Source organism: Manis pentadactyla, chromosome 14 (assembly GCF_030020395.1).
Source record: "Manis pentadactyla isolate mManPen7 chromosome 14, mManPen7.hap1, whole genome shotgun sequence".
NCBI lineage: Eukaryota > Metazoa > Chordata > Mammalia > Pholidota > Manidae > Manis > Manis pentadactyla.
This window is the reverse complement of record NC_080032.1, coordinates 64,292,187-64,317,998: the sequence shown is the minus strand read 5'-3', so window position 1 is coordinate 64,317,998 and position 25,812 is coordinate 64,292,187. Positions and strand designations below refer to the sequence as shown.

The window sequence follows — 25,812 nt, the reverse complement described above, 5'->3', positions numbered from 1 at the left end:
CTGACATATATGTGTGTACGGAGTGTGTATGTGTGTCTGTGTGTGAGTGTGGGGTGTCCGTGTGTATTATGGGATGGCCAGGAGGTGGGTGGTTGCCCGGGTGACACGCGCGCGCGCTCGAAGGGGGCGTGGTCAACGGTTGCCTGAGCGACGAGGGGGCGGGGGTTGCCCGGGAGACCTAGGGAGGAGGGTGGCAATAGCAGAAGGGGGGTTGGAGTTGGTTGAGGTTATTATGGGCTGTCCGTGGGGGGCGGGGCCTGTGCGGTGGGATTTCCCGGCCGGTGTTTCGGGCCCTTTAAGAGGCGACGCTGGAGCCGGAGCCATTTTCCCCCCTTCGGCCGTGGCGAGGAGGAGCTCGAGCGGGAGCGACACCGGGCCGGACTCAGCGCGACCTGCGGCGGCTCCGGGGTGAGGAGAGCGCGGGGTTCGCAAAGAGACGTCCCACTCAGTCTGCCAGCCCCGAGGGTCATCCCTCCACCCACCCTTTCCTCAGGCGTCCGCGGACCGCCCCCTGCCCGGGGCAGCCGACCCTTCCTCCTTTTCCCTGCAGGGTGCCCAGCCCCCACCCTGGCCCGGCCCGGGCGGAGTCTGGCTCCCTGCGGCGCCCACCTCGGGCTTGGTCTCCCACAATGCCCGGCGCCCGCCCCTTGCCCTTTGGTCACTTGCCCCCCGGGACACGTGGCCCACCCCCCTGTCCGGTGGGCGCGCTCTTGCCCCACCGGGTCCCTGCCTCCAGCCCCCCGGAGCGCTGGAGCCTCCACGCCCCCTCTTCCCCTCGGCTCCTCCGGAGAACCTGAGTTGTCCCAGAGGACAGCCTTTGGAGAGCTGCCCTGTCTGGGGACTGGCCCCTCCCCAGGCGCAGGGAGGCGCCCCCCCACCCCCAAGTGACCTTGTGTCCCCGAGCGTCTCGTCGCCGGCCGCCTCCTCCAGCCACCCCCGCGCCGCGGCCACTCGGACCCTCCCTCCCCCACCCCCCGTCACCTCCTGCTCTGTCCAGCCCCGCTTCTCACCCCGCGCCTGCACCAGCCTGCCATGGGGGCGTCGCTCCGTCACATCGGGGGGCTGCAGTTGGGGAGCCGGCTTCCGGGGGCCCCCAGGAGTGTGGAACTAAGTTCAGCCTGAGTGGTTCGGGTGCCCCGCTAGGGTGGCGGGGGTGGGGGGGCCGTGGTGGTGGTGGGCGGAAAGAGTGGGGGTGGGGGAGGGGGCAGTGCGCGTCACTGACTGTTCTCCCTTTCTTTCCCCCCTCCCCCGCACAGTGACTCGGGCCAGTGTAGAGGGCCCCAGGCCGCAGGCAGGAGCAGCTGGGCCAATTCCCTGGCCGGGAGCGGAAGGGGATGGCGTCGGGCCTGGGCTCCCCGTCCCCCTGCTCAGCGGGCAGTGAGGATGAGGATATGGATGCACTTTTGAACAACAGTCTGCCCCCACCCCACCCAGGTAACATCTTCCCTAAGCCAGGGCAGGAAAGAGGCATTGACTCCTCAGTGACTTGTGAGGCAGGGTTGAGCTGCTCTCTTGGTGCAGAGTCGGAGCTGGATGTGCAGGGCATCCGAAGGGAGTGGTTCCCTTCTGCAGAGCTCTTGTGGGAGGGGGGTGGAAGCCATGTGCCTCCTGGGCTCCGCGGACCCAGATGCAGGCGTGCTGCACTGTCTTCTGGCATGCTATGCAGTTCCCGGTTGAGGGAGCTCTCTGGGTTGGCAGGCATTATTACCCTGTGTGGGTCCTTGGAGGAATGCAGGTGACTGAGACCCCTGGAGGCTGTATGGTAGTGGTGGTGGTGGGGTTGAAGATGGCTGTTTGGGGAGACCCGCAGGGCATCTGTGCTGTAGGATTCTGTGGTTGCTGCCGTGGAAAGGAAAGAGGGAGTGCCGGTTGTTGCTCTCTATCTGCTTATTTTTAGCTTCTAATCACTTACCGGTTTTCTGTGCTGTTTCAACTGTGTGAAGTTTGAATTGCGCTCCTCAGCTGGGATCTAGAGCGCTTGTAGCCAGGCAGATTGCGAGAATGTCTTTGAGTGGGGAAATGATGGGGGGCTGGGGTAGGACGGCAGAGCCTGAAGGAGAAACTAGGAGGGGCAAAAGAAGGGAGGGAACACCTTGGGCACTTCCTCCCCTGGCAGGTGGACATAATCCTGGCTTTTTTTCCTCGAGGCTTCTGCTTTTGCACGTTGCCTGGGGTTTGCGCTGGCAGTGTGAAGTGTTTGTGTTGGTGTGTTGAGGGTTATCATGCCTGTTTGGGGTGGCTCTTTGGAGTGGCCAAACGCGTATGGTTCTAACCACCCTGCCTGATTGGAGTAACCCTTGTCTGTCCTCAAATGATGATTGATGTCATGCTTTAAGCGATGTCTCTTTTGTCTGTCTCCTTCAGAGCCCCTAGCTAAGTCACCTACTTGTTTCCTTGACTGTTTTTACTAGTTTAATTTTTTTCTATATTCCATTTCTTCATTCTCTCTACTTATATTTTTCTTTTAATTCTGGAGCCTGCAGGTCCTGTTCTTGTTCCCCATTGAACATATTTCACTTCTGCCTGCTCTCTCTTTAGCTCCAGTAGCAAGTTGAGGTGGTCTGGGAGAGGTGTTTGCACATTTGGCATTTTCTGAATTGGAAGTCTTCACTTCAATCCCAGGTCACTTAGGAGAGGGGTCATTCTTGTTACTGAGTCCTCAGCTGTTGTGATAAGAAACTGAAGCTGAGTCTCAGCCCTGTAGAGGGCAAGGTGGAAGATTGCCCAGCTGCTGCCCAAGGTGGGGGTGGGGTGGTGGGAGTGGTAAGATGCTCCTGTCTGTTCTGTGAGGAGCCTGAGTAGTGGTGCTATCCAGCCAGTGCTGGTTCCACAGCTTGGCTTCTCACTGGCCCTGGGCCTGGGTCTGCCCCCGTGTTGACAGGGGAGCTGTGCAGGTGCCCAGGGTGAACTCTGCCCCAAGCTGTAGCATGACCCAGTTTTTCCACTTGCCACACCTCATTCCTGCCCCTTTCCCAAATCATCATCTGTATCGCAGGCACCTTGCTGCTTGCCATGTCAGTGCAGTAGCTGCCTGAGGAGTCTGGGGGTCTTATGTGGATGGAAGGGTATTCCCCTTTGCCTCTGAGCATTTGTCCTTGTGTCCACTTCCAGCCTTCACAGAGGTGATGAAGAGGAAGAGCTGAGAGACATTGCTGATTGGGGCAGGAGTGGGGCACAAAACGGGATTACTAGGGAGAAGATGCAGGCTGGTGTTCTATTCCCAAGGGAATGGGAGGGGCTTTCTTGTGCCTGATGCTGGGCTGAGTTGGGGGGAGGCTTGTGTTGCTTTGTCAAGCCTAAGGTCTCCTGTTCCCTGGTATCTGCCTCCCTCAGGAAGGGCGGAGCCAGAGACATTTTAGGGCTAGTTCTGGGGGTCAGGAACTAAGAGCCTGTGTGGGACTTCTTCCAGGAAACATGTTGTCATCCACCACTCTCGAGGTGCTGCTCCTTTTCTCTTGGGGTGAAAATGACTCCCATATGTCGGATAGGTGCCCACCTCTAATCTGAAAGAGGTGGTTTAGGATCTGTGGCCTGGACTCTGGGCGGATGAGGAAACGGAGTGCGCCAGTGATTTGTCGTGGGCCCCCACTCCTCAAGGTAAATCTTGTGGCACCCAGAAATGTGAGGAGAAGGTTGTGTGCTGTGACCACAGCTCCACTGAGCCTTTGTTAAATCTCTGATGATTGAAGGACAACTGGCAGAGTGACCCAGTGCCTCCATAATATTACCTTTCATGTGTCTTGGGTTTCCTTGGCTAGGATATTAGAGTGGCCTCTTGAGAACTGTGTCATCCCAGAGTAGGTGTTAGGAGAGGTGGCATTTGGACCTGGGACCAGGTAGTAATTTGGGAAGTTGTCTTTGAGGGTAGTCTTTCTTCTGCTACCTCTCTCAACCTCACCCCCTCCCCTGCCACTTCCTGTCTGTCCTATGTTGGCAGCTGGGTGCCCTGGGCTGGCTTCTGCGGTCAGGAGCCATTTTCCCTCTCCTCAGTGGGTGAGGCACTCCCTCCTTCTCTCCACTCCCTGGGCGGGGGTGGCTTGGGAAGAAGGCGAGAGGAGGGAGGAGGGAGCAGGGAGCTGGTGTGAGTGTCTGTTACAAAGGAAGCTGCCTCCTGGCCTCCTGCGCCTCTCTGCCCCTTCCCACCTCTCCCTGCCCAGGAAGCTCTCAGTAGTACCCCAGGCTTTGTGTGTGCTCCCAGCCAGAGGAGGAGGTGGAGCCAGAGGGGAGGAGGATGGGGGCGGTGGAGGAGATGGTGACAGCTGGGCTGATTTGGGCCCCTGGGGAGAAGAGCTACTGACCCAGGAGAAGCTGGGGAGGAACAGTAGAGCTGGAGATGGTAAAGGAAATTATGTCTGGGAGTAGGCGTGATGTTGGGCTGGCAACTGAACCTGGGACTTGGAGTTTCTTGTGGTTTTGAGCAGTGATGACCCAAAGTGGTTGTTAGTGAAGAGCGTGGTTTCTGGGACCCTTGAACTGATACTGTTCTGTGCATGTAGTGAGGGTGTATTCTATAGTTTTTGTGTTCTGGGTAGAATCTTTCATTCGCATTCCCTGGTTTATGGAATACCTGGTGGCCAGTTACAGGAGGACTAGACCTGTTTCCCTGATTTAGTTAAGTCTGAGCAGCTTGGTTCAGTTGCACTGGTGAACATATAGAGAGGGCTCCTGTTAGGGCAGAGGGAGAGGAGGCAGGGGTCTGGACAGCTGCCCGAGGTGGGCCTGGCCTGGCCTGGCAGGCCTATTTCAGGTCTATACAGCTCTCTCTTTGTCTGTTTTTGTCCCGAGTATCAGCTTCCTTCTGTGTAGAGTGTAGCAGTTCTCTTCAGTGGAATCTGGGACAAGAGGTGGGGAATAAAGTCTAAAGCCTCTGGATTAGGCTCTAACCTTTTGGTATTGATCTTTTTCCTGCCTACCTTTGTCAAATCAACATAGAAAATGAAGAGGACCCAGAAGAGGATTTGTCAGAAACAGAGACTCCAAAACTCAAGAAGAAGAAAAAGCCTAAGAAACCTCGGGACCCTAAAATCCCTAAAAGCAAGCGCCAAAAAAAGGAGGTGAGTGGGTGCCTGGATGTAGGGAATGAGAGAAAGAAGGGAGGAGCACCATCAGGGCTGGGGGCGTTTGTTTCTTCCTCCGGGGTGTTGAGCCCTGGGGCCTGGGGATGAGCCTCGGGCTGTCCTGAGGCCAGCATGTGTGTAGCATGTGTGTGTCTGTCTCCCTCTCCCCTTCCCTGCTCCAGCGTTTGCTCTTATGCCGGCAGCTGGGAGACAGCTCTGGGGAGGGGCCGGAGTTTGTGGAGGAGGAGGAAGAGGTGGCTCTGCGCTCAGACAGTGAGGGCAGCGACTATACCCCTGGCAAGAAGAAGAAGAAGAAACTTGGACCTAAGAAAGAAAAGAAGAGCAAATCCAAGCGGAAGGAGGAGGAGGAGGAGGATGACGATGACGATGATTCAAAGGTGCCTGGGCCTCCATCCTCTTTTCTGTACTGTTAGCTTCTGTCCTGAGTTTCCTGACACCCTACCTACTTTTTCTTTCCAACTACTGCTAATGATTTCCTCTCTGCTCTCCTACCCTCACGACGTCAGTTGCAACTCAACTCCCCTTAGCAAGCACGGGCACTAGATGTCAGGTCTTTGACCTTGTTCTCTCTGCAGGAGCCAAAATCATCTGCTCAGCTCCTGGAAGACTGGGGCATGGAAGACATTGACCACATGTTCTCAGAAGAGGATTATCGCATGCTGACCAACTACAAGGCCTTCAGCCAGTTTGTCCGGTAAACAGGAGGTGCTTCTGTGCCCTCTTTTCATTTCTCCTTCCCTCTCACATTCTTCAACGTTTCCCTCTTTTCTCTTCTTGTTTGTCTCTGCACCAGACCCCTCATTGCTGCCAAAAACCCCAAGATCGCCGTCTCCAAGATGATGATGGTCTTGGGCGCGAAGTGGCGGGAGTTCAGCACCAACAATCCCTTCAAAGGCAGTTCTGGGGCCTCAGTGGCGGCGGCGGCGGCGGCGGCTGTGGCAGTGGTGGAGAGCATGGTGACAGCCACTGAGGTCGCGCCTCCTCCTCCCCCCGTGGAGGTGCCTGTCCGCAAGGCCAAGACCAAGGAGGGCAAAGGTGAGATGGGACTCAGGGGCACTTGGGGTATTGTAGAGGAAGCATGGGGATGCTGTCATTCCGAGGCTAGGAGATAGGAGGGAGGAATGGAATTTGGATTCAGGAGGGAAATTTGGGAAGGTGAATGTGGGGAAACCAGGTTAGGTGGAGCATATTTTATTTTCCCATGTTCTGCCTTGTAGAGTGTATTTGGATTGTATGATCTTGCTTGCTTTTGATTTTAGGTCCCAATGCTCGGAGGAAGCCCAAGGGCAGCCCTCGTATACCTGATGCCAAGAAGCCTAAACCCAAGAAAGTAGCTCCCCTGAAAATCAAGCTGGGAGGTTTTGGTTCTAAGCGTAAGAGGTCCTCGGTGAGAGCCCAGCCCATGCCTTTCTTTGGTGAGGGTGCCGTGTCTAATTGGCTGCTGCGCATGTCAGGATCTGGCCTTCACAGTAGGCGCCTAGTGTGGGGAGGTGGTGTAGAACAGGTGACTAGGCTGCATATATGAGTCCTTGCTGGGATTCTGGTGCCTGAGGAAGAGAGTGATCCCTTCCCTACCACTTCACTTCCCCTTGGCTCAAGCCTCTAACCTTACTCCTTTTCATTCTGCCAGAGTGAGGATGATGACTTAGATGTGGAATCTGACTTCGATGATGCCAGTATCAATAGCTATTCTGTTTCTGATGGTTCCACCAGCCGCAGTAGCCGCAGCCGCAAGAAACTCCGAACCACTAAAAAGAAAAAGAAAGGTGTGTTTCTTTTCTGTATTTTTATGGGGATGGGATGGGTGGGATGACTGGGGAGGAATCTCCCTAAGGAGATAGGGGTTGGGTTTATCTCAGGGGTGGGGGTGGGGGAGGTAGTCTGTGGCTAATAACTGGGCTTTCCCTCTTCCTTGCCCAGGCGAGGAGGAGGTGACTGCTGTGGATGGTTATGAGACAGACCACCAGGACTATTGTGAGGTGTGCCAGCAAGGCGGCGAGATTATCCTGTGTGACACCTGCCCCCGCGCTTACCACATGGTGTGCCTGGATCCCGACATGGAGAAGGCTCCTGAGGGCAAGTGGAGCTGCCCCCATTGCGTGAGTGCCCGGCCACCATGGCCTTTCACCGCCCTTGAGAGGTGGGAGGTGAGAAAGTGCTGTGGGCCCAGGTGGGAGTGGAGATGGTGGTGGTGCTGGTGTGAGCTTTGGGAAGCATTCAAAGGGATGGTGGGCATGGTTCCAAGGTGGGGGGTTGGGGGCTGATAATCTGACTCTGTGGTCCTTTAGGAGAAGGAAGGCATCCAGTGGGAGGCTAAAGAGGACAATTCGGAGGGTGAGGAGATCCTGGAAGAGGTTGGGGGTGACCCTGAAGAGGAGGATGACCACCACATGGAATTCTGTCGGGTCTGCAAGGATGGTGGGGAGCTGCTTTGCTGTGACACCTGTCCTTCCTCCTACCACATCCACTGCCTGAACCCCCCTCTTCCAGAGATCCCCAATGGTGAATGGCTCTGTCCCCGCTGTACGGTGAGTGGCCAGCCCCAGTCAGAGTTGGGGTGGAGTCTAACAGAAGGGTTTACCCCTTTCACGTGTAGGCTTTGGGAGGCTGAGGTGCAGGAGAGGTCACTGGACACCCCCAAGCAGAGGATTTTCCTCCCTTGTGTAGTCCTGGGGAGGGTGCGGCCGACTTCAGAAGGAGCTGATGCTTTGCCGCTTCTCTTCAGGGGTGGGGTGGTGTTCTTCCGGCCAGGAACCTCTTCTCTGTCTTGGCACCCAGCCTTGGGGTCTTGGTGGTTTAGATTGGTTTCATGGGCCATTACTGCTTTTAGATTGAGAGAGGAATTCTGGGCTCTTGATCTGTGGGTTTTCTATGCTTGCTTGTTCTTGGTCATTGTTGAAGCCTAGCTACTGGCTCTGTTAAGCCTGCAGGAGTATAATGTCGCACAAATCCTGGATGAAGTCCAGAAACAGAGAGGGAATTCTATCATTCTTTCCCTAGAAGAGTCCTGGAATGAGATCGTACTGAAATGAGATTTTATAGTCCTTTGATAGGGTTGAGGCTCAACTGTGGGCTGTCCCATTTTTCCCCCCATGGTAATGATTTGATATTTGATCCAATTTTTTTCTCAGTGTCCAGCTCTTAAGGGCAAAGTTCAGAAGATCCTGATCTGGAAGTGGGGTCAGCCACCATCTCCCACCCCAGTGCCTCGGCCTCCAGATGCTGACCCCAACACTCCCTCTCCCAAGCCCTTGGAGGGGCGGCCAGAGCGGCAGTTCTTTGTGAAATGGCAAGGCATGTCTTACTGGCACTGCTCCTGGGTGTCTGAACTGCAGGTAAACCTGGGATAGGTGCGATGCGGGCGGGGGGCAGGGATCGAGCCTGATGGATGGTGGAGCATGCGCAGCTCCTTGGTGACTGGTCTTGTTTTCGGCTGGCAGCTGGAGCTGCACTGTCAAGTGATGTTCCGAAACTATCAGCGGAAGAATGATATGGATGAGCCGCCTTCAGGGGACTTTGGTGGGGACGAAGAGAAGAGCCGGAAACGAAAGAACAAAGACCCTAAGTTTGCAGAGATGGAGGAACGATTCTATCGCTACGGGATAAAGCCTGAATGGATGATGATCCACCGAATTCTCAACCACAGGTACCAGTGGACTGGGCAGCCTGCCGCTTTTTGTGGGCTTACTTGGGGTGGGCATTGTATCCCCAGGGAGTGGGCATACCGAGGGTGGGCAGCGAATCCATGGGAAGTTGGCATCCTGGGGGTGGGCAGTGTATCCACAGGCTCCTGCCAGACAGATTAAGAAAATGGATGTCACCAGTGCCTGACACTTAGAGGAGACGCATATTCAATATATTATTATTAACCACATTTGGTGAAGTGTTTGAGCCATAGGGGACTACAGAGGTAATTTCTGGTCCAAAGACTGGTACAGCAGAGGCTCTGAATACCTGTGGTGTCTGGCCTTCCTAGAGGTCAGGTTTGGAACATAGGTTATTGGCTTACCTTTCTGGGAGCAAGGCTGTCTTAGGAGGAGAGGAGGTGGCCTTCTGGTTCAGGGTTTTTCCTCCTTGACCTTGCAGCGTGGACAAGAAGGGCCATGTCCACTATTTGATCAAGTGGCGGGACCTGCCCTATGATCAGGCCTCCTGGGAGAGTGAGGATGTGGAGATACAGGACTACGACCTGTTCAAGCAGAGCTATTGGAATCACAGGTGAGTGGCTTTAGTGAGGATGAGCCACTTACGAGAAGGACCCTGGACAGTGGGGTGATGTTGTCTTCTTTAGGGAGTTAATGAGGGGTGAGGAAGGACGACCAGGCAAGAAGCTCAAGAAGGTAAAGCTACGGAAGTTGGAAAGGCCTCCTGAAACTCCGACAGTTGATGTGAGTTGGGGCGGAAGAGGAAGGCGGTTTTGTTGGGTGGGAGGATGTGTGTTGGACACTCCAGGCTAACTGGTGCTCTAAGGGGCTGCAGGTAGGGACTGTGACTGAGAGTCCTTCCCCTAGTCTGCTTCCCCACTTCTCCACATCTCTCGAAGCCAGAGGAGTGCTGGGGTTACTTCTGCTGTCATCAGAAAAATGAAAATGTAGCAGGTTGCATTTGCATGATTGAGAAAGTGTTACCTAGCAGGGGGTCACAGCCCCAAGTGTTTATGAAACTTATATTAGAACCTGGGTTTTCTGACTCTTAATCCATGGCTCAGTTCCTCTTGGTTTTATTTGTAATATAATGTGAGGATGGTTAAGGTTAAAAAGATGAAGGGAGGGAATTTCTTGCCTGCTTGTGACTCCCTTATTTCATCCTTCAGCCGACAGTGAAGTATGAGCGACAGCCAGAGTACCTGGATGCTACTGGTGGAACCCTGCATCCCTACCAGATGGAGGGCTTGAATTGGTTGCGCTTCTCCTGGGCTCAGGGCACCGACACCATCTTAGCTGATGAGATGGGCCTGGGGAAGACTGTCCAGACGGCAGTCTTCCTCTACTCCCTTTATAAAGAGGTAGGAAAGCCAGGCTGTGGGCATTTTATGTGGGTATTTCTCACCCTCTTATACTCTGTGGAGAGAGAAAAAGGAAGGAAAAATTGGTCACTGACCTTGAAGAACACTGAATGACATTAAGATGGAAACACATTCACAAAGATTGGAGGAAAGGAGCCATGGGTGGAAATAGTGGTGGGTGCACTCAGCCTCAGTTCTGGAGGTGAATGTGTTGAGATAAGCAGAGTTGAGGGTGGAATTGGTATGGGAAGACTTATGGGAGACTTTCTCTGTACAGGCGGGTGGGCGTGGCTGGAAAGGGGCAGGCCAGGCATTTCCAAATGTAGAGAAAAGCAGGTGGGAGATGCAATTCCTGCCAGCCCTCGGCCAGCTCTTGGGGCAGAGGTGGAGGTGGGCGCTGGGGTGCTAGTGTGTTGGGGCCCTCAGTCCTCACTCTGCTTCTCTTCTTTCCCAAAGGGTCATTCTAAGGGCCCCTTCCTAGTGAGTGCCCCACTTTCTACCATCATCAACTGGGAGCGGGAGTTTGAAATGTGGGCTCCAGATATGTATGTGGTGACCTACGTGGGTGACAAAGACAGCCGTGCCATCATCCGAGAGAATGAGTTCTCCTTTGAAGACAACGCCATTCGTGGTGGCAAGAAGGCCTCTCGCATGAAGGTATCTCAGTAGAGGGAGACCGCCCTAGAGGGAGTCGTTGTTTGGGCTGAGTTGCCTTCTGACTCAGGCCCTGGAAGGAGGAAACCTGTTGGTCCTTTGGGGTCATTCACACTGGGTTGAACATCAGTGATCAGGCTGCCTTCTTGTGCAGAAAGAGGCATCTGTGAAATTTCATGTGCTGCTGACATCCTATGAGTTGATCACCATTGACATGGCAATCTTGGGTTCTATTGACTGGGCCTGCCTCATCGTAGATGAAGCCCATCGGCTCAAGAATAATCAGTCTAAGGTGAGGGGTTGGGGCCAGATTGTGGCATCCAGTTTGTTTTCTAGTACCTACTGCTCATTAAGGGGAGACCTAGGAAGAGAGGAGGGAAACATGGTCTCTGTCTGCCTTTTTCGCTGTGATATCCCTTGGGGGCTTATAAGACATGGAGGTGGGCATGGGGGGTGCTTCACTCTTGGGCAGTGAAACAGCTCGGGATTTGCAGAGGGCCCTCTTTTCATTGCATTTTACCTGTCTGTCTGCTCACCAGTTCTTCCGGGTCTTGAATGGTTACTCACTCCAGCACAAACTGCTGCTGACTGGGACTCCATTACAAAACAACCTAGAAGAGTTGTTTCATCTGCTCAACTTTCTTACCCCTGAGAGATTCCAGTAAGTGTTTATTCATAACCAGCTCATAATTGTTTTTGACTTTCTGTTGCCCATTTCCTATATCACTTTCCCCCTTTCTCCAACAACTTGCTTTCTCTTTCTGAAGCAATTTGGAAGGCTTCTTGGAGGAGTTTGCTGACATTGCCAAGGAGGACCAGATTAAAAAGCTGCATGACATGCTGGGGCCTCACATGTTGCGACGGCTCAAAGCTGATGTGTTCAAGAACATGCCATCTAAGACAGAGCTGATTGTGCGTGTGGAGCTGAGTCCTATGCAGAAGTGAGTCGGAAGGGACGAAAGCATCGACTCCGTCTTGCAATACAGTTAGACTTCTGCCAGTCTGCAGGGTGTTTCTTTTTCCTCTGTACACTCTGTGTCAAGAGTCTGGTGATGGGAGCGACCGAGGCCAGGGCCTGTGGTTCTCACCTATTTAAAGTGGTGGTGGTGGTGGTGGTGGTGGTGCTTTGGTTTTCCTTAGTCCCAAAGTGGGATGTGCTGGAAGGAAGCTCTCTGACTGTGGGACCGTATCATGAGTCATGTAAAAGCTCTCGAGTCTGATTTGTCTTTCTATCTTGCCCATGTAGGAAATACTACAAGTATATCCTCACTCGAAATTTTGAAGCACTCAATGCTCGAGGTGGTGGCAACCAGGTCTCTCTGCTAAATGTGGTGATGGATCTTAAAAAGTGCTGCAACCACCCATATCTCTTCCCTGTGGCTGCAATGGTATGTTGGGTGACCTCTCAGTCCTGCCTGGTTGAAGCTGCTTCATTTCTTTTAATATTTTTGTTTGTTTGTTTTGCTTCTTTGCTCAGGAAGCTCCTAAGATGCCTAATGGCATGTATGATGGCAGTGCCCTAATCAGAGCATCTGGGAAATTGTTGCTGCTACAGAAGATGCTCAAGAACCTTAAGGAGGGTGGGCACCGTGTCCTCATCTTCTCCCAGGTATTAACGTGGTCTGGGCTGGAGCTTGAGGGGACAGCAGTAGACAGGGTTCAGTGACACGAGCGCAGGGATTATCATCAGGCTCCCCTGTAATTAAACTATGCTCCTTTTCCAGATGACCAAGATGCTGGACCTGCTGGAGGATTTCTTAGAACATGAAGGTTATAAGTACGAACGTATTGACGGTGGAATCACTGGGAACATGCGTCAAGAGGCCATTGACCGCTTCAACGGTGAGAGACAAGGAGTGGCTTCAATCCAGGCATCCTCATTCACTTGTGTCTTGGGACTGATCACTCATTCCTGGGCATCTGCTTTTCTGTATGGTTCTTCTGGATCTTTGTCAATGATATGGAAGAGTGAAGCTTTTGCGAGTCTTAATTGGGAGAATGTACCGGACTATTCACCCAGAAGCTTTTTTTTCCCTTTAGAGTCTTAGCTTTTTTCTGCTAGAAAGAAGTGCATTTTATTTAACCCTCCTGTATCTTGAAGCCCTTGGAGGGATCAGGACTTACCCAAGCTCCAACAGCAAGTTAGGAGCTGGCTTGTCTCAGTAGCTGCTGCCGCCACATTTTTTTTTTATAATTTCTACTTTTTATCCTAAAGTAATTTCGGACTTAAAGAAAAGTTGCAAAAAAAAAAAAAATACAGACATGTATACCCTTCACCCAGCTTCGTTTAATAATGACAACTTGTATAAACACAGTAAAACTATCAAAACCAGGAAATTATCAGTGTTGTCATACTGTCAGCTAAACTCTACACCTTAATCGCATGTCGCCAGTTGTCTTCCCTAATGTCCTTTCCCTGTTTGAGGATCCAGTGCAGACCCCCATTGCCTTTAGCTGTGTCTCTTCCTGTCTGTGACAGGTCCCCATTCTTTCCTTACATTCCTGCTGGGGACACGTCTGGTGATTACTGGGCAGTTACTTTGTGGGCTGTCTTTTCCATTTGGGTTTGTCAGATATTTTTCTCATGATGAGATCGAGGCTTGACATTTGGGCAAGAAGAACACAGAAGCGAGCTTGTCCTTTTCAGGGCATCAGACAGCAGGAGGTCGTGAAGCTGATAATGTCCTGTTGCTTGCAATGTTAACCTTGACCACTTAGTGCAGGTGGCATCTGCTGAGTTTCTCTGCTGTAAAGGCACTCTCTTTTCCATTGCAATTGATAAATATCTCGAGGGAAATATTTGAGACCATGATAATATGCTGTTTCTCCTTAAACTGTCAAACTGATTGCACTATCCATTGGTGGACCTGTTTACAATTATTACTTGCCTAATGAGACAGTTATTAATCAGAATTCAGGAGACACTTCTAATGGTGTTTTTGGTTCCCTTCTTAGCACCGGGTGCTCAGCAGTTCTGCTTCTTGCTTTCCACTCGTGCTGGAGGCCTTGGAATCAATCTGGCCACTGCTGACACAGTTATTATCTACGACTCTGACTGGAATCCCCATAATGACATCCAGGTGAGCAGAGGTAGCAGCTGAGGTATACGGTGACTTACTGGAAATGTGCAATGTTCTCTGAGAGCTCCACCATCTGGAATTAGTTGTTTCAGGGGAAACAATAAATTCTTTTTATGCCTTTTACCTTATCATAAGCCGTAAGCCAGAGAGTTTGGGTTAGCGATGGTCCTATTTTGGGTAACCTGATAGAGGATGGTGTCTTGGGGCAGGGGTGCAAAAGGAAGTTTTGTATGAAGGCAAGCTGCAGCTCCTGCCTTGTGCTAGATTTAGCTTATTTGTGAAAGTCAAGGCAAGAGTGGAAGCAGGAAAATATGGTTACTTCAGTTTCTTGCTTTGGTTTGTGCCCAACTCCAGGCCTTTAGTAGAGCTCACCGTATAGGGCAAAATAAGAAGGTGATGATTTATCGGTTTGTGACCCGTGCGTCAGTGGAGGAGCGCATCACGCAGGTGGCAAAGAAGAAGATGATGCTGACACATCTAGTAGTTCGGCCTGGGCTGGGCTCCAAGACTGGATCCATGTCCAAACAGGAGCTTGATGACATACTCAAATTTGGCACTGAGGAACTATTCAAGGATGAAGCCACAGATGGAGGTGACCTATCACTTGTTTTGGTGTGGGGCTTGGCCTCTCGAAAGGGTATCTTTGATACCTAAGGTCTGGAGGCTTGGACTTAGGGTCTTGTGGGACTTGCTTTTTCCACTGCAACTGTCAAAGCTGACTCTAGGGGGTACGGACCCCTTATTCTTTATAGGAGGAGACAACAAAGAGGGAGAAGATAGCAGTGTTATCCACTATGATGATAAGGCCATTGAACGACTGCTGGACCGTAACCAGGATGAGACGGAAGACACGGAATTGCAGGGCATGAATGAATATCTGAGCTCATTTAAAGTGGCCCAGTATGTAGTACGGGAAGAAGAAATGGGGGTGAGTATGAGTCCAAGGCAATGTCGTGCTTGGTGACAGGTCTGGAAATTAGACTTGTGGCTAAGGTGGTATTTGAGACAAGAGGAAAACATCTGTAGGGAAACAAGCACATTGATGAGTTGATGTACGTCTTCCTCTGAAAGTAAATAACATCTGAGCACTCACACTCTCAGCTTTGTCATGGCTGTCAGAAAACACCCAAAACATATACTAGCTCTTTATCAGAATCCCATTTTCTCTTAGGTATTTTATTAGCCCTACAAATTTTTGATTACTATCTCAAGTCTGTTCAGAGAAAAGGCAGGAGAGGAGATACATACCTAGGCAGCCTATTTCCCTGTGCTTTTTAAAACATTAGAATTATTTTCCCTTCCTTTTCTTGGTCTTTTTTAGTAAATAAAACAAAATACTAAAACAATGATTTAACTGTGTGGCTTCTGTAATAATTATCCCCCAAATGATATAGTAAGGTATAAAATATAAAAAAACTGCTCTGTCTTGTCCCCTTTAAACACAGCTCAGGGTTTTCTGAATTGACATAGGTTTCTGGTTGTCTTTGTCATCTTTTCTCATCCTTCCAACTCAGAACCGTCCCTCTTGCTGTGTTTTTCTGATACATAACTAATTTCTTTGTTCTCGAAGGTGGTGCTGCTGAACTCAGTTGTGTGAAGCTGTGCTGAAAAGCCTGACAGGTCTGTAGGCCAGTAGTAGTCAGTCAAAACTGCCCTCCCGCAGGGTGCTTGGCCTTCCAGTCAGGGCAAGGAGCTGTGTATGGAGCGTACAGGAGTGATTGGGCAGCATGCGGAGTGGTGGGAAGGTGGGGGTTCTGTCCCTCCTGTTGATAAACCTGCTAACAAGCACTCAGGTATATAAATGGCCCTCTCGTTAGTGGGTGCATCTGCTAGTTTATAAGATGTGAAAATTTCATCTTTTGAATTAATGATAATTCACATAGTTCACAATTTGAAAGATACAAAGGTATCTCTTTCCCTCCCCTTTTCTCTGGCTACCTAGTTCCCTCCCTGGAAATAACTCATATTTCCTGTTTCTTGTATATTGTTCTGAAAATATTTTATGTACATACAAATTACATAAATATCCATCTCTATGTATAGATGGATATATAAATACATGTTTATATACACATGTACATGTGTGTGTATACACACACATTTTTTTCCCTTAAACACAAAAATAGTTCTTTATATGTAATGTTCTCTACCTTGCTTTTGTCCACCTAGTAAATGTTGAAGATTTAGTCCAATCAAGACATAAAGACCTCTCCCACCCAACTCTTTTGGCAGCATAATGTGTCCTTATTTGGAAGTATCAAAATTAATTTAGTTTTTTTAAATTGAGGTATAATTGGCATATAACATATTAGTTTCAGGTGTACAACATATTTGGTATTTATGTATGTTGTAATACGATCACCACAATAAGTCTAATTAACATGTTACCACATGTAGTTACACATTTTTTTTTCTTGAGAACTTTTAAGGTCTATTCTTTTAGCATCTTTTAAATATATAATACAGTGTTATTAACTACAGTCATCCATGCTGTTCATTAACATCCCTATGACTTATTTTATGTGTAAGTTTAAACTTATTTTAAACTGGAAGTTTATATGTTTTGGTCCCCTTCATTCCCCCTGCCCCTCCTCTCAACCTCTATAATTTATTCATTTAGTTCCATATGACGGACATTTAGGTTATTTCTAATGTTACCCTATTAGCAGAAGTTTAATTCTAACGTAAGAGATTTGGAATTAGTTCATGATCCTGAAGTGTCTGAAAAAGAAATTAAAGGGCTTCCAGAAGAGCATAAACATTGGGATGTAAGAGAATACATGTATATATCTATTTATACATATACAAGTATGTTATATTTTTATATACAAGAGATAATACACATTTCTACACAGTTGGTAAACTTCTGTGGTTTATGAAGAATAGATGGCTTATGGTCCTCCTCCTCTCTTAGGAAAATCTTTTGCAGTATTTTAGAACCTTCTCTGTTCTGCCTTGCTAAGTCTTTAAAAAAAAGCCTTTTTGTTTTGCTATCTCCCAACTGTATATGTGTCAGTAAAAGGGATTAGAAAAAGCATATTGTCTCTTCATCCTTCTCTTGTGTTAACAGTGCCATCCTGTTTTTCTCGAGTTATGTTGACTGCTAATTATGAAGAGCCATGTCCTGTCAATTAAATTTCTTCCAAGTTCTTAGGTCCCAGCAGGCAAACCAAGTATTTCAGAGGTCAATCATGCAAAGGAGCTAACGGAATTGGAACTGAGGTTAAGGGATAGCTGGTGGTGCTGACTTCAGCAACCCTGAGCCCTGGCCCTCCCTCTGTCCCAGGAGGAAGAGGAGGTAGAACGGGAAATCATAAAACAGGAAGAAAGTGTGGATCCTGACTATTGGGAGAAATTGCTGCGGCATCATTATGAGCAGCAGCAAGAAGATCTGGCCCGAAATCTGGGCAAAGGAAAAAGAATCCGTAAACAGGTCAACTACAATGATGGCTCCCAGGAGGACCGAGGTGTGTGTGGCCGGCCCCGCCCCCCACCCATCGGCCGTCCCACTAGAGCAGTGGGCCCCGCTCATCTGCCCTCTCTCCCTCCAGATTGGCAGGACGACCAGTCTGACAACCAGTCCGATTATTCAGTGGCTTCAGAGGAAGGTGATGAAGACTTTGATGAACGTTCAGAAGGTGAGGGCTATGCCTTTCTGCTGGCTTTTAAAATATTGCTTTGTCTAGTACCCTTGCCAGTGTCACTCATGCATCCTTTTCTTCTTGCAGCTCCCCGCAGGCCCAGTCGTAAGGGCCTGCGGAATGATAAAGATAAGCCATTGCCTCCTCTGTTGGCCCGAGTTGGTGGGAATATTGAAGTAAGTGCCATACAGTTCTCAGGAGGAGTGGCTAAGTGCTGATACTGGGTCTCTGATAGATAAGATCTGCCTCCTCTCACCTAGATTCCTTCTTCCCTAGGTACTTGGCTTTAATGCTCGTCAGCGAAAAGCCTTTCTTAATGCAATTATGCGATATGGGATGCCACCTCAGGATGCTTTTACCACCCAGTGGCTTGTGAGAGATCTGCGGGGCAAGTCAGAGAAAGAGTTCAAGTAAGTTGAGAGCCAGAGTGGCTAATGTAGAGTAAGGGCGTTGAACCTCTGGTGCTTCCACAGTACTAGTCCAGGCTATGCAGGGAAAGCAGTGGTTTCCTCTACTCAAGTTGGCAGGTGAGGCTGGTAGAACAGAGGAACCCTGGAAGAGAACCTGGGCCATGGGATGGGGTCTGGAGAACAGCCTTCAGTGTGATGGTGGGCTTTACCTAGTTGTCTCTGATAATACCGAAGTGGAGATGGGAAAGAATCTGATCTAGGAGTTGACATGATTGCTGTTTAGCTCATTTCTCTGTTTCTTTCACTACAGGGCTTATGTCTCTCTTTTTATGCGGCATTTATGTGAGCCAGGAGCAGATGGGGCTGAGACCTTTGCTGATGGTGTCCCTCGAGAAGGCCTGTCTCGCCAGCATGTCCTTACTAGGATTGGTGTCATGTCCTTGATTCGCAAGAAGGTGAGCCCTGACTCTGTCTGTGTTGTTCAAGGTTTTGGCGGGGACTGACCAGAGGGCCAGCAGGAAAGGAGCCTAGGGCTGGAAATGGGTCTTCAACTTCTTGTCCCATTACTACAGGTACAGGAGTTTGAACATGTTAATGGGCGCTGGAGCATGCCTGAACTTGCTGAAGTAGAGGAAAACAAGAAAATGTCCCAGCCAGGGTCCCCTTCCCCCAAGACTCCTACACCCTCCACTCCAGGGGACACACAACCCAATACTCCTGCACCTGCCCCACCTGTTGGTAGGTCTGCCTGGACTGTCATTCTCCTTCCCATCTTGTCCTGGCCTATATTTTTTTGCTTCTCTGTGCTCAGTTCTAACAAGGGGTTCTGGCGGGACACACAGCAAGCTCCCTCTCAGTTTAGGAGAGCCGTCCTAAGAATGGGGCTGGCTCTTAAAGGCACGAGAGGACAATTTAATGTGAGACAAACTGAGAAGGCATGACTTGCTGATCTAGGTCTTTCTTTCTAATTAATTGTCTTCTATTGGTCTGCAGAGGATGGGATAAAAATAGAGGAAAATAGCCTCAAAGAAGAAGAGAGTGCAGAAGGAGAAAAGGAGGTTAAATCTGTAGCCCCTGAAGCCACTGTTGAGGTAAGAGATGGGGGTAACTGGATGCCACACCACAGGCAAACGGATAAGTTCACTCTTCCTTTTGGATGCTGGCCTGTCTGCTTTAATTTCTGTCTTTCTTCTCTTTGAAGTGTACACAGACCCCTGCTCCTGCCTCAGAGGATGAAAAAGCCCTTGTTGAACCTCCTGAGGGAGAGGAGAAAGTAGAAAAGGCTGAGGTGAAGGAGAGAACAGAGGAACCTATGGAGACAGAGCCCAAAGGTATCCACAGTTTCAAGCACTACAGATCCCTATATGAACCAGAGTTGCTCTTGAATCTAGCCAGGCTGTAGAAATGTCAGGAGGAAGTGGCACTGATGACTCCTGCACACTTGATTCTAAATTGTGAAGTTACTACCCCCTTAAGACATCAAGATTTACGTTTAAGACTGTTCCATTTGGATACAGTATGGAACAGAGAACACTGTTTAGACTCTGCATGCCATCTGTTCCCCCAGGTGTTGCTGATATGGAGAAGGTGGAGGAGAAGTCAGCAGTAGATTTGACCTCCATTGTGGTGGAGGACAAAGGTGGGTGTTTGGAGAAGCTGACTGTGGGTTAAAAGAGCTCTGGAACTAGAGCAAGGACTTTGTCTCTGGGGCCTCCCCACCCACCTGCTACCCTATCCCCACCCATAGAGCCGTGTTTCCCCAAGCTAAAGGAGTGTGGTCTTCACATTTGGTTGTCACTGGGCCGGTGGCACCTTTTCTGGGTTTGTGTGGAGAGAGGGTGGTGGTGGACAGTTACTGCAGCACATGCTGCTATGGGTAAGGTCCACGGTGCTGGGCTTCTGTCTGGAGCTGACATTTTCTTCTATGTATCCTGTAGAAGAGAAGAAAGAAGAAGAAGAGAAGAAAGAGGTGATGCTTCAGAATGGAGAGACCACCAAAGACCTGAATGATGAGAAGCAGAAGAAGAATATTAAACAGCGTTTCATGTTCAATATCGCAGACGGTGGTTTTACTGGTATGGAGAAAAAGGGCCCCTGGGGTTAAAAGGCCCTGAGGTGAAATTAGGGTTCTTGTCAGAAGCCAGAGACTTCTCCTTGCCTAGATGAGAGCATACCAGGCTGACTGCAGACTCCTCTGGGCTCTGAGTCAGAAAACCAGGGGCTTACTACTAAGTTGGTACCTGGGGGCAGGAATATATAGGATTTTGGATTCTCACAGGTACTTGCCTTTTCTCCTTAACCTTCCCTAAATCCTTCTTAGAGTTGCACTCCCTTTGGCAGAATGAGGAGCGGGCAGCCACTGTCACCAAGAAGACTTACGAGATCTGGCATCGACGGCATGACTACTGGCTGCTGGCTGGCATCATAAAGTATCCTTTGCCCGAGTCTGGGCTGCAGTTCTAAGGTTTCTGAAGTTCCCACAATTTGAGGTTCTTTTTCTTCTCACTTTGTTTTTCCTGAGCAACTTTCCAACAGCCATGGCTATGCCCGGTGGCAGGACATCCAGAATGACCCACGCTATGCCATCCTCAACGAGCCTTTCAAGGGCGAAATGAACCGTGGCAATTTCTTAGAGATCAAGAATAAGTTTCTAGCTCGAAGGTTCAAGGTGAGCAGCATGGGGAGGAACACAGCATTGGTGGCGGCCAGTGGAGTGTGAGGGCCGCAAAGAGGGAATCTGTTCATTCAGCCACACTGCTTATTGTTTCCTCCTGTGCACTTTGCTTATTAACTTCTTGTATTCTCGAAAGGTTTTGCTCCCAGGTATCTTAATATTAGCGAAGACCGATAGATTTGAAAATTAACCATCTGTACAAGGGCTGAAGATGACTGTGCCTACTGAACAACAAAGTCTAGTGCCGTGGTGGTGGGGGGCACTGTAGGCTGAAGTGTTTGGGAAAGAAACAGCAGTGGGATTGACTTAGATCTCTGAGGAGGCAGAGTTGTCAGTGGGTTAGTGGTACTTTTTTCTGGGTCTGAGAGTCCCTGTGTGGGGAAGAGCTGGGTGGGTGCAGGGAGGAGATGCAAAGGCAGAACTCCATTTTCAGAATCACTAGGGCTGATGAGCCCAGGACTGAAGGGAGTTTCACTCAGGAATTCAGAAATTGTCTATTAAGGGCATCTTGTGTGCAGACCGTCAAAATGGGGTGCCATGAAGACAAGATATGTGGATCTTAAGATGAGTGTAATTGGGGGAATAAGAAACGTATGCTAATAAACCTTGAAGCATTATGTGCCAAGCAATGAGCGACATAGGGGATACAAAAATAAAGAAGACATAGTGCCTGTCCTCAAGAAGCTTTTGGTTTAAAGTAGTAGCAAATGTATGAACAAATGAATGCCATTCTCTGTATTGAGAGGGAGACTGCTGAATCCATATGAAAGTTCTCCAGAGGGAATTTGGGGAGTGGGGACAGAGCTCACAAATGGCTTCTTGGAAAAGATGGCACTCGAATTCAGTTTTGATGAATGTAATTGAGATTGTTGGATAGAAACAAAGCTGTTTGAACCAAAGGGATTAGGCTAGGCAAAGACAACAGAAAGCAGCAGAGTTTATGGTGCTCGGAAACAGCAAACAGCACCACTGGGCTGAGAAAGCACTGGTGTTGGGTGATGGTGGGAGGTAGATTGGAGAGAGAGAGAGAATGCTAGAAGTCAGTAGGTGGGTTTTGGCACCAGATAAGAGAGTTTGGACTACAGTTGATGGGCAGCCAGTGAAGGTTGTGAAGAGCTGTGCTTAGAACCAAGGGAAATGGAAACATTTATGAGATTATAGAGCTGTTGTGGAGTTGTGAGGTAGTGGGGGTGAGCGTGATGCTGGTTGTGGAAAATGGAAAGGATAAAGTAAATGAGACAAAACACCAAAGAATGTACAGGATTTATTGATTTACTGTAAATTCAGTAAATTCAGGGGGTCAGCAAAAACCTTTGCTGTTTAAAGGGCTAGATAGTAACTGTTCACGCTTTGGGGGACATAGGGTTTCTCAACTGTGAGAGTATAAACAACCACAGGTGATAAAGAAGTATGAATGTGTTCCAATAAAACTTTTATCTACACTGAAATCTGAACTTCAAATAATTTCTATGAAGTGTCACAAACAACTCTTATTTGACTTTTTCTAAACCATACAAAAACATAAAAACATTTTTAGCTCTTGGGCCATACAAAAACAGGCAGTGGGCCAGATTTGGCCCACGGGCCATAGTTTGCCAACTCCTGACTTACTGGATTTGAGATACAAAGGATTCCAAAAATAACTGAAGTTTGAGCTGAGTCACAAAGAAAGTTATCATTGGTGTATCAAGGAAGTGAGAGGGAACAGTTTGTAGAAAAGAGTAAATTCAACTTTAGACAAGTCATTTGATGTTTCTCACAAGTAAATACCCTCCCACTACCCCTACTACTATAAGCAAGTGGGATCAAAGAGTGCCCAACCATCCCTGAGTGGCAGCAGAACAATCGGTGCTTGAGACGCAGGTTTGAAAAGCATTTGTGTGGAGGTGCTGAAGATGCTAGGAGAGGAGCACTCTCTTGGGAGAATGCTTTAAAAGAATAGCAGCAAGCCCAGGTATCCTAGACAAAGCTCAGAGTTTGGGGCAGAATGAGGAATTGGTGAGGGAGATGGGTTTACAGATGAAAGTAGATGCTCATTCTGTTTGGGGATTAAGCAGGAGGCCCTGATGGATCCAAGTCTTGTGGAAGAAACAACAGCCCATTATTCTCATACTGTCCTTTTTCCTGACCCCCTAATGGAATCGTTCTCTTTAAAAACCGGTGGACACTGAGTGAATTAAGTCATAATTTAGGAATCAGCATTCTGTCTCTTGGAATATAATTCAAGGACCCTGTACACAACTCCATCAGACAACATGTGCCAAGTGTTGCAGTGTGATTTTTGGTGGGGGGCGTGGAGGCAACCTGGATGTTCAGCATTGGGAGTGTGGATAGGCAGAATGTGGATTCAGATCCTGGAGCATTAAGCAACTGTTAAAACAACAAAATACATGTGAAATAACAACATAAGATGTAATAGGGAAAGAAAGAAAAGCATTTTATATGTACAGAACATCATTCTATAGATTAGAAATGTGCACATGAAACAATACTGAGCCTTCAAAAACAACACACAAAAAGACACAGTAAGTATATTCAAGGGGTTGCTTCTTAGGGGTAAGTAAAGGAATGGTAGTGAGAGGGAGACAAAGAATAATTTTAAAGAGTTAAACAAGTAAAATAATATGGTAGTATGTCCATAGATGGACTACCGTGCAGCCATTAAAAGTCATCTTCTATAAAGAAGTTAATAATAAAGGAAGACTATGTAGCTTTGAGTGAAAACCCAATATAGATAATGTATACAGAATGCTCTCAATTATGTAGGAAATAATGCAAAAGAAAGCCTCACAATGTTAATGGTATCTCTAGGAGGTGGAATTACTTGTGATTTTAATTCTTTATACATTCTGTATTTTCTAAATTGAGTCACCATTTTTATATTAGAGCAAATGAGTAGGGGGTAAAGAGTTTTACATTTATCTCCAGAGGGGGATTAAAAAAAGCAATGTAATGTTGAACTGCTTGGGTGTGGGGAGCCATCCAGAAGGTTCTTTATAGGTTCTGAGGCCTGTCAGAAATAAGCAAACAGTGTCAGGCCAACTCCCATCTCCTCTTTATCCCTTGTCCAGCTCTTAGAACAAGCCTTGGTGATTGAGGAACAGCTGCGCCGGGCAGCTTACCTGAACATGTCAGAGGACCCCTCTCACCCTTCCATGGCCCTAAACACCCGCTTTGCTGAGGTGGAGTGTTTGGCGGAGAGTCATCAGCATCTGTCCAAGGAGTCAATGGCAGGAAACAAGCCAGCCAATGCGGTCCTGCACAAAGGTAGCCAGTGGCTCTCCTGCCTCCTACTGACTCAGTCTCTTTCCTCTAGCCCTCTCCAACACACATTCCCTTGTTCCCAAACCTTTTTCAGCCCCTCTATCTGGAAGCTTAGGATGTGCTGGGGATCTTTGCCTTCCTCCTTGGGAAGCTAATATTTTAGAGGCAATCAAGGACAGTAGCTCTTTGCCTCTTTTAATGTATTCAAGTTCTTGGAGGAGGAAGGCAAACCAGAATAATATAGTGTCTGTCATCTTTGGTACTTTAGAGGTAACTTGAGGTGATTTAAGATCCCTACAAATTCTCAACCTCTTTCAAACACCTTGTTTCTAATTAAAGTTAAAACATTTGGGGGGCGCGGGGGTGGAAGGTGAAATGAGGAAAAGAAGAAGGCTGTTAGAGGGAAGAGGGAGATAGCTCCAAAAGGTGGGGAGAAAAGACAGGAAACAATAAGAATAAGCTTCTCCTAAGAAGTGGAGGAAATAGGAGCAAGGGACAGTGAGGATTAGGTGACTTTAAAAAGCAAAGAATCATGGACAGTTAGAACTGGACTGTGAAGAGCAGGAATTTGAGCGTGGTGGTGCTCAGATCAAGTGAGTCAATGGCTGAAGACAGTACTCAAGCACGTCAGTCACGGTCACTGAGAAGTGGGAGCTGGTCGCTGTGGTAAGGGTCTCGGTGTTGAGCACTACAGCTCACCACCTCTTTTTTTCCCCTGCACAGTTCTGAAACAGCTAGAAGAACTGCTGAGTGACATGAAAGCCGATGTGACTCGCCTTCCTGCTACCATTGCCCGAATTCCTCCAGTTGCTGTGAGGCTACAGATGTCAGAGCGTAACATTCTCAGCCGCCTGGCAAACCGAGCACCTGAACCGACTCCACAGCAGGTAAGGCCATTTTCTTCTGGCCAGCTGTTTGAGCAGAGCCATGCCAGGACTTGTAACCCTGCTCTCAGTGCCTGGCTTCAGGCTCTCTGTCCCCTACTAAGCGGTCGGGTTGTCCTACCATTGGGTTCTCTGGGGATTGGGTGAATGCCTATGCTCTGGAATTCTGACTCCTTGGCTCTCTCTCCCTACAGGTAGCCCAGCAGCAGTGAAGAACCAGACGGACACCACCTCCACCGATGAGCAGTGACCTTCCTCACTTTCCCTTGCCCAGCTTCTCCTCTGGGGGCCTGGGAGACCCTCTCCTTCCTTCTGCCCCATCTTCCATGTTGTAAAGGAATAGCCCCCAGTGCACTGGGGGAAGGGGGAGTGAGGGGCAATGGTGCCCTTCCTGCTGGAGAGACATGCAGCAGTAGCGCCGGCGCCATCTGCAGGGAGCTGGCGGGCTGGCCTTCTGGGCCCTGGCTTCTCCCCACTGTAACGTCTGTTACACACGAACTGTTGTGGGTTCCTGCCAGGCTTGAAGAAAATGATCTGAATTTCTTCCTCCTTTTGGTTTTATTTTGTTTTGTTTTTTCTCCTTTTTGGGGGTATTCAGAGTGGGCCGGGCCCCTGGGCGAGACACAGCTACCTCTGTTGGCATCTTTTTAATACCAGGAACCCAGCGGCTCCAGCCACTAAGCAGCTAGAATGAAATAAAGTGTTTAAAAAAAAAAAAAGGAAAAGAACCAAAAGCATAAAAAACCACAGCAAATTTCTTGATGAAAACTGAAAATAAAAGTTTCCTTGTATTTTAGTGCTCTGGCTCAGTGTGGGTGCAGTGCAGGGGGATGAGTGTGTATGACAGGAGCCCTGAGAGTCCTGTAACTGAAAACCAAGGGTTACCTTACGTTCTGATACTCCACGAAAGAGCCGCATTAAGTCTGTGTGCATGTGCCCTGTGTGCTCTGGGCTACGGATGACCGCCATCCGGGAAATGAGAGACTCCAAAACTAATCTGGGTTCAATGCTGCACTGCTTGTTCAATGGCTCTGACCTGGAGAAAGTTAATCTGGGCTGTCGATTTCTCATATAAAATAGATACCTTCCTCATAGCGTCTTCCTCATAGCGTTGTGAAGCTA

The 25,812-nt window shown here is 49.0% G+C and overlaps 1 protein-coding gene and 1 non-coding gene across 13 annotated transcripts; both read left to right on the top strand.

Annotated features, from left to right (window-relative positions):
• Positions 1-249: 249 nt before the first annotated feature.
• CHD4 (chromodomain helicase DNA binding protein 4) lies at positions 250-25,486 on the top strand. 12 transcript variants are annotated; one of them, XM_057491710.1, is made up of 40 exons: positions 250-408; positions 1,257-1,434; positions 4,933-5,054; positions 5,261-5,455; positions 5,654-5,772; positions 5,872-6,113; positions 6,338-6,465; positions 6,709-6,844; positions 7,038-7,177; positions 7,367-7,606; positions 8,210-8,413; positions 8,519-8,724; positions 9,165-9,296; positions 9,370-9,466; positions 9,892-10,083; positions 10,540-10,740; positions 10,892-11,029; positions 11,277-11,398; positions 11,505-11,678; positions 11,984-12,125; positions 12,215-12,346; positions 12,462-12,579; positions 13,693-13,817; positions 14,172-14,409; positions 14,570-14,745; positions 17,104-17,284; positions 17,369-17,455; positions 17,546-17,634; positions 17,735-17,868; positions 18,179-18,323; positions 18,441-18,606; positions 18,862-18,959; positions 19,070-19,199; positions 19,436-19,507; positions 19,806-19,943; positions 20,189-20,297; positions 20,404-20,536; positions 23,614-23,809; positions 24,530-24,693; positions 24,885-25,486. In XM_057491710.1, exons 2-40 carry the CDS (start codon positions 1,335-1,337, stop codon positions 24,900-24,902), a joined length of 5,679 nt encoding a protein of 1,892 aa, XP_057347693.1. In that variant the 5' UTR covers positions 250-408; positions 1,257-1,334; the 3' UTR covers positions 24,903-25,486. The 12 variants fall into 12 exon arrangements, with proteins under 12 accessions (XP_057347693.1, XP_057347692.1, XP_057347689.1 ...); XM_057491709.1 differs by having other exon boundaries at positions 23,614-23,812; XM_057491706.1 differs by having other exon boundaries at positions 6,999-7,177; positions 17,107-17,284.
• On the top strand, positions 18,642-18,780 carry LOC118924891 (small Cajal body-specific RNA 11). The gene has a single exon (XR_005029779.1). It is a non-coding gene; the product is annotated as a small Cajal body-specific RNA 11 (non-coding RNA).
• Positions 25,487-25,812: the final 326 nt, after the last annotated feature.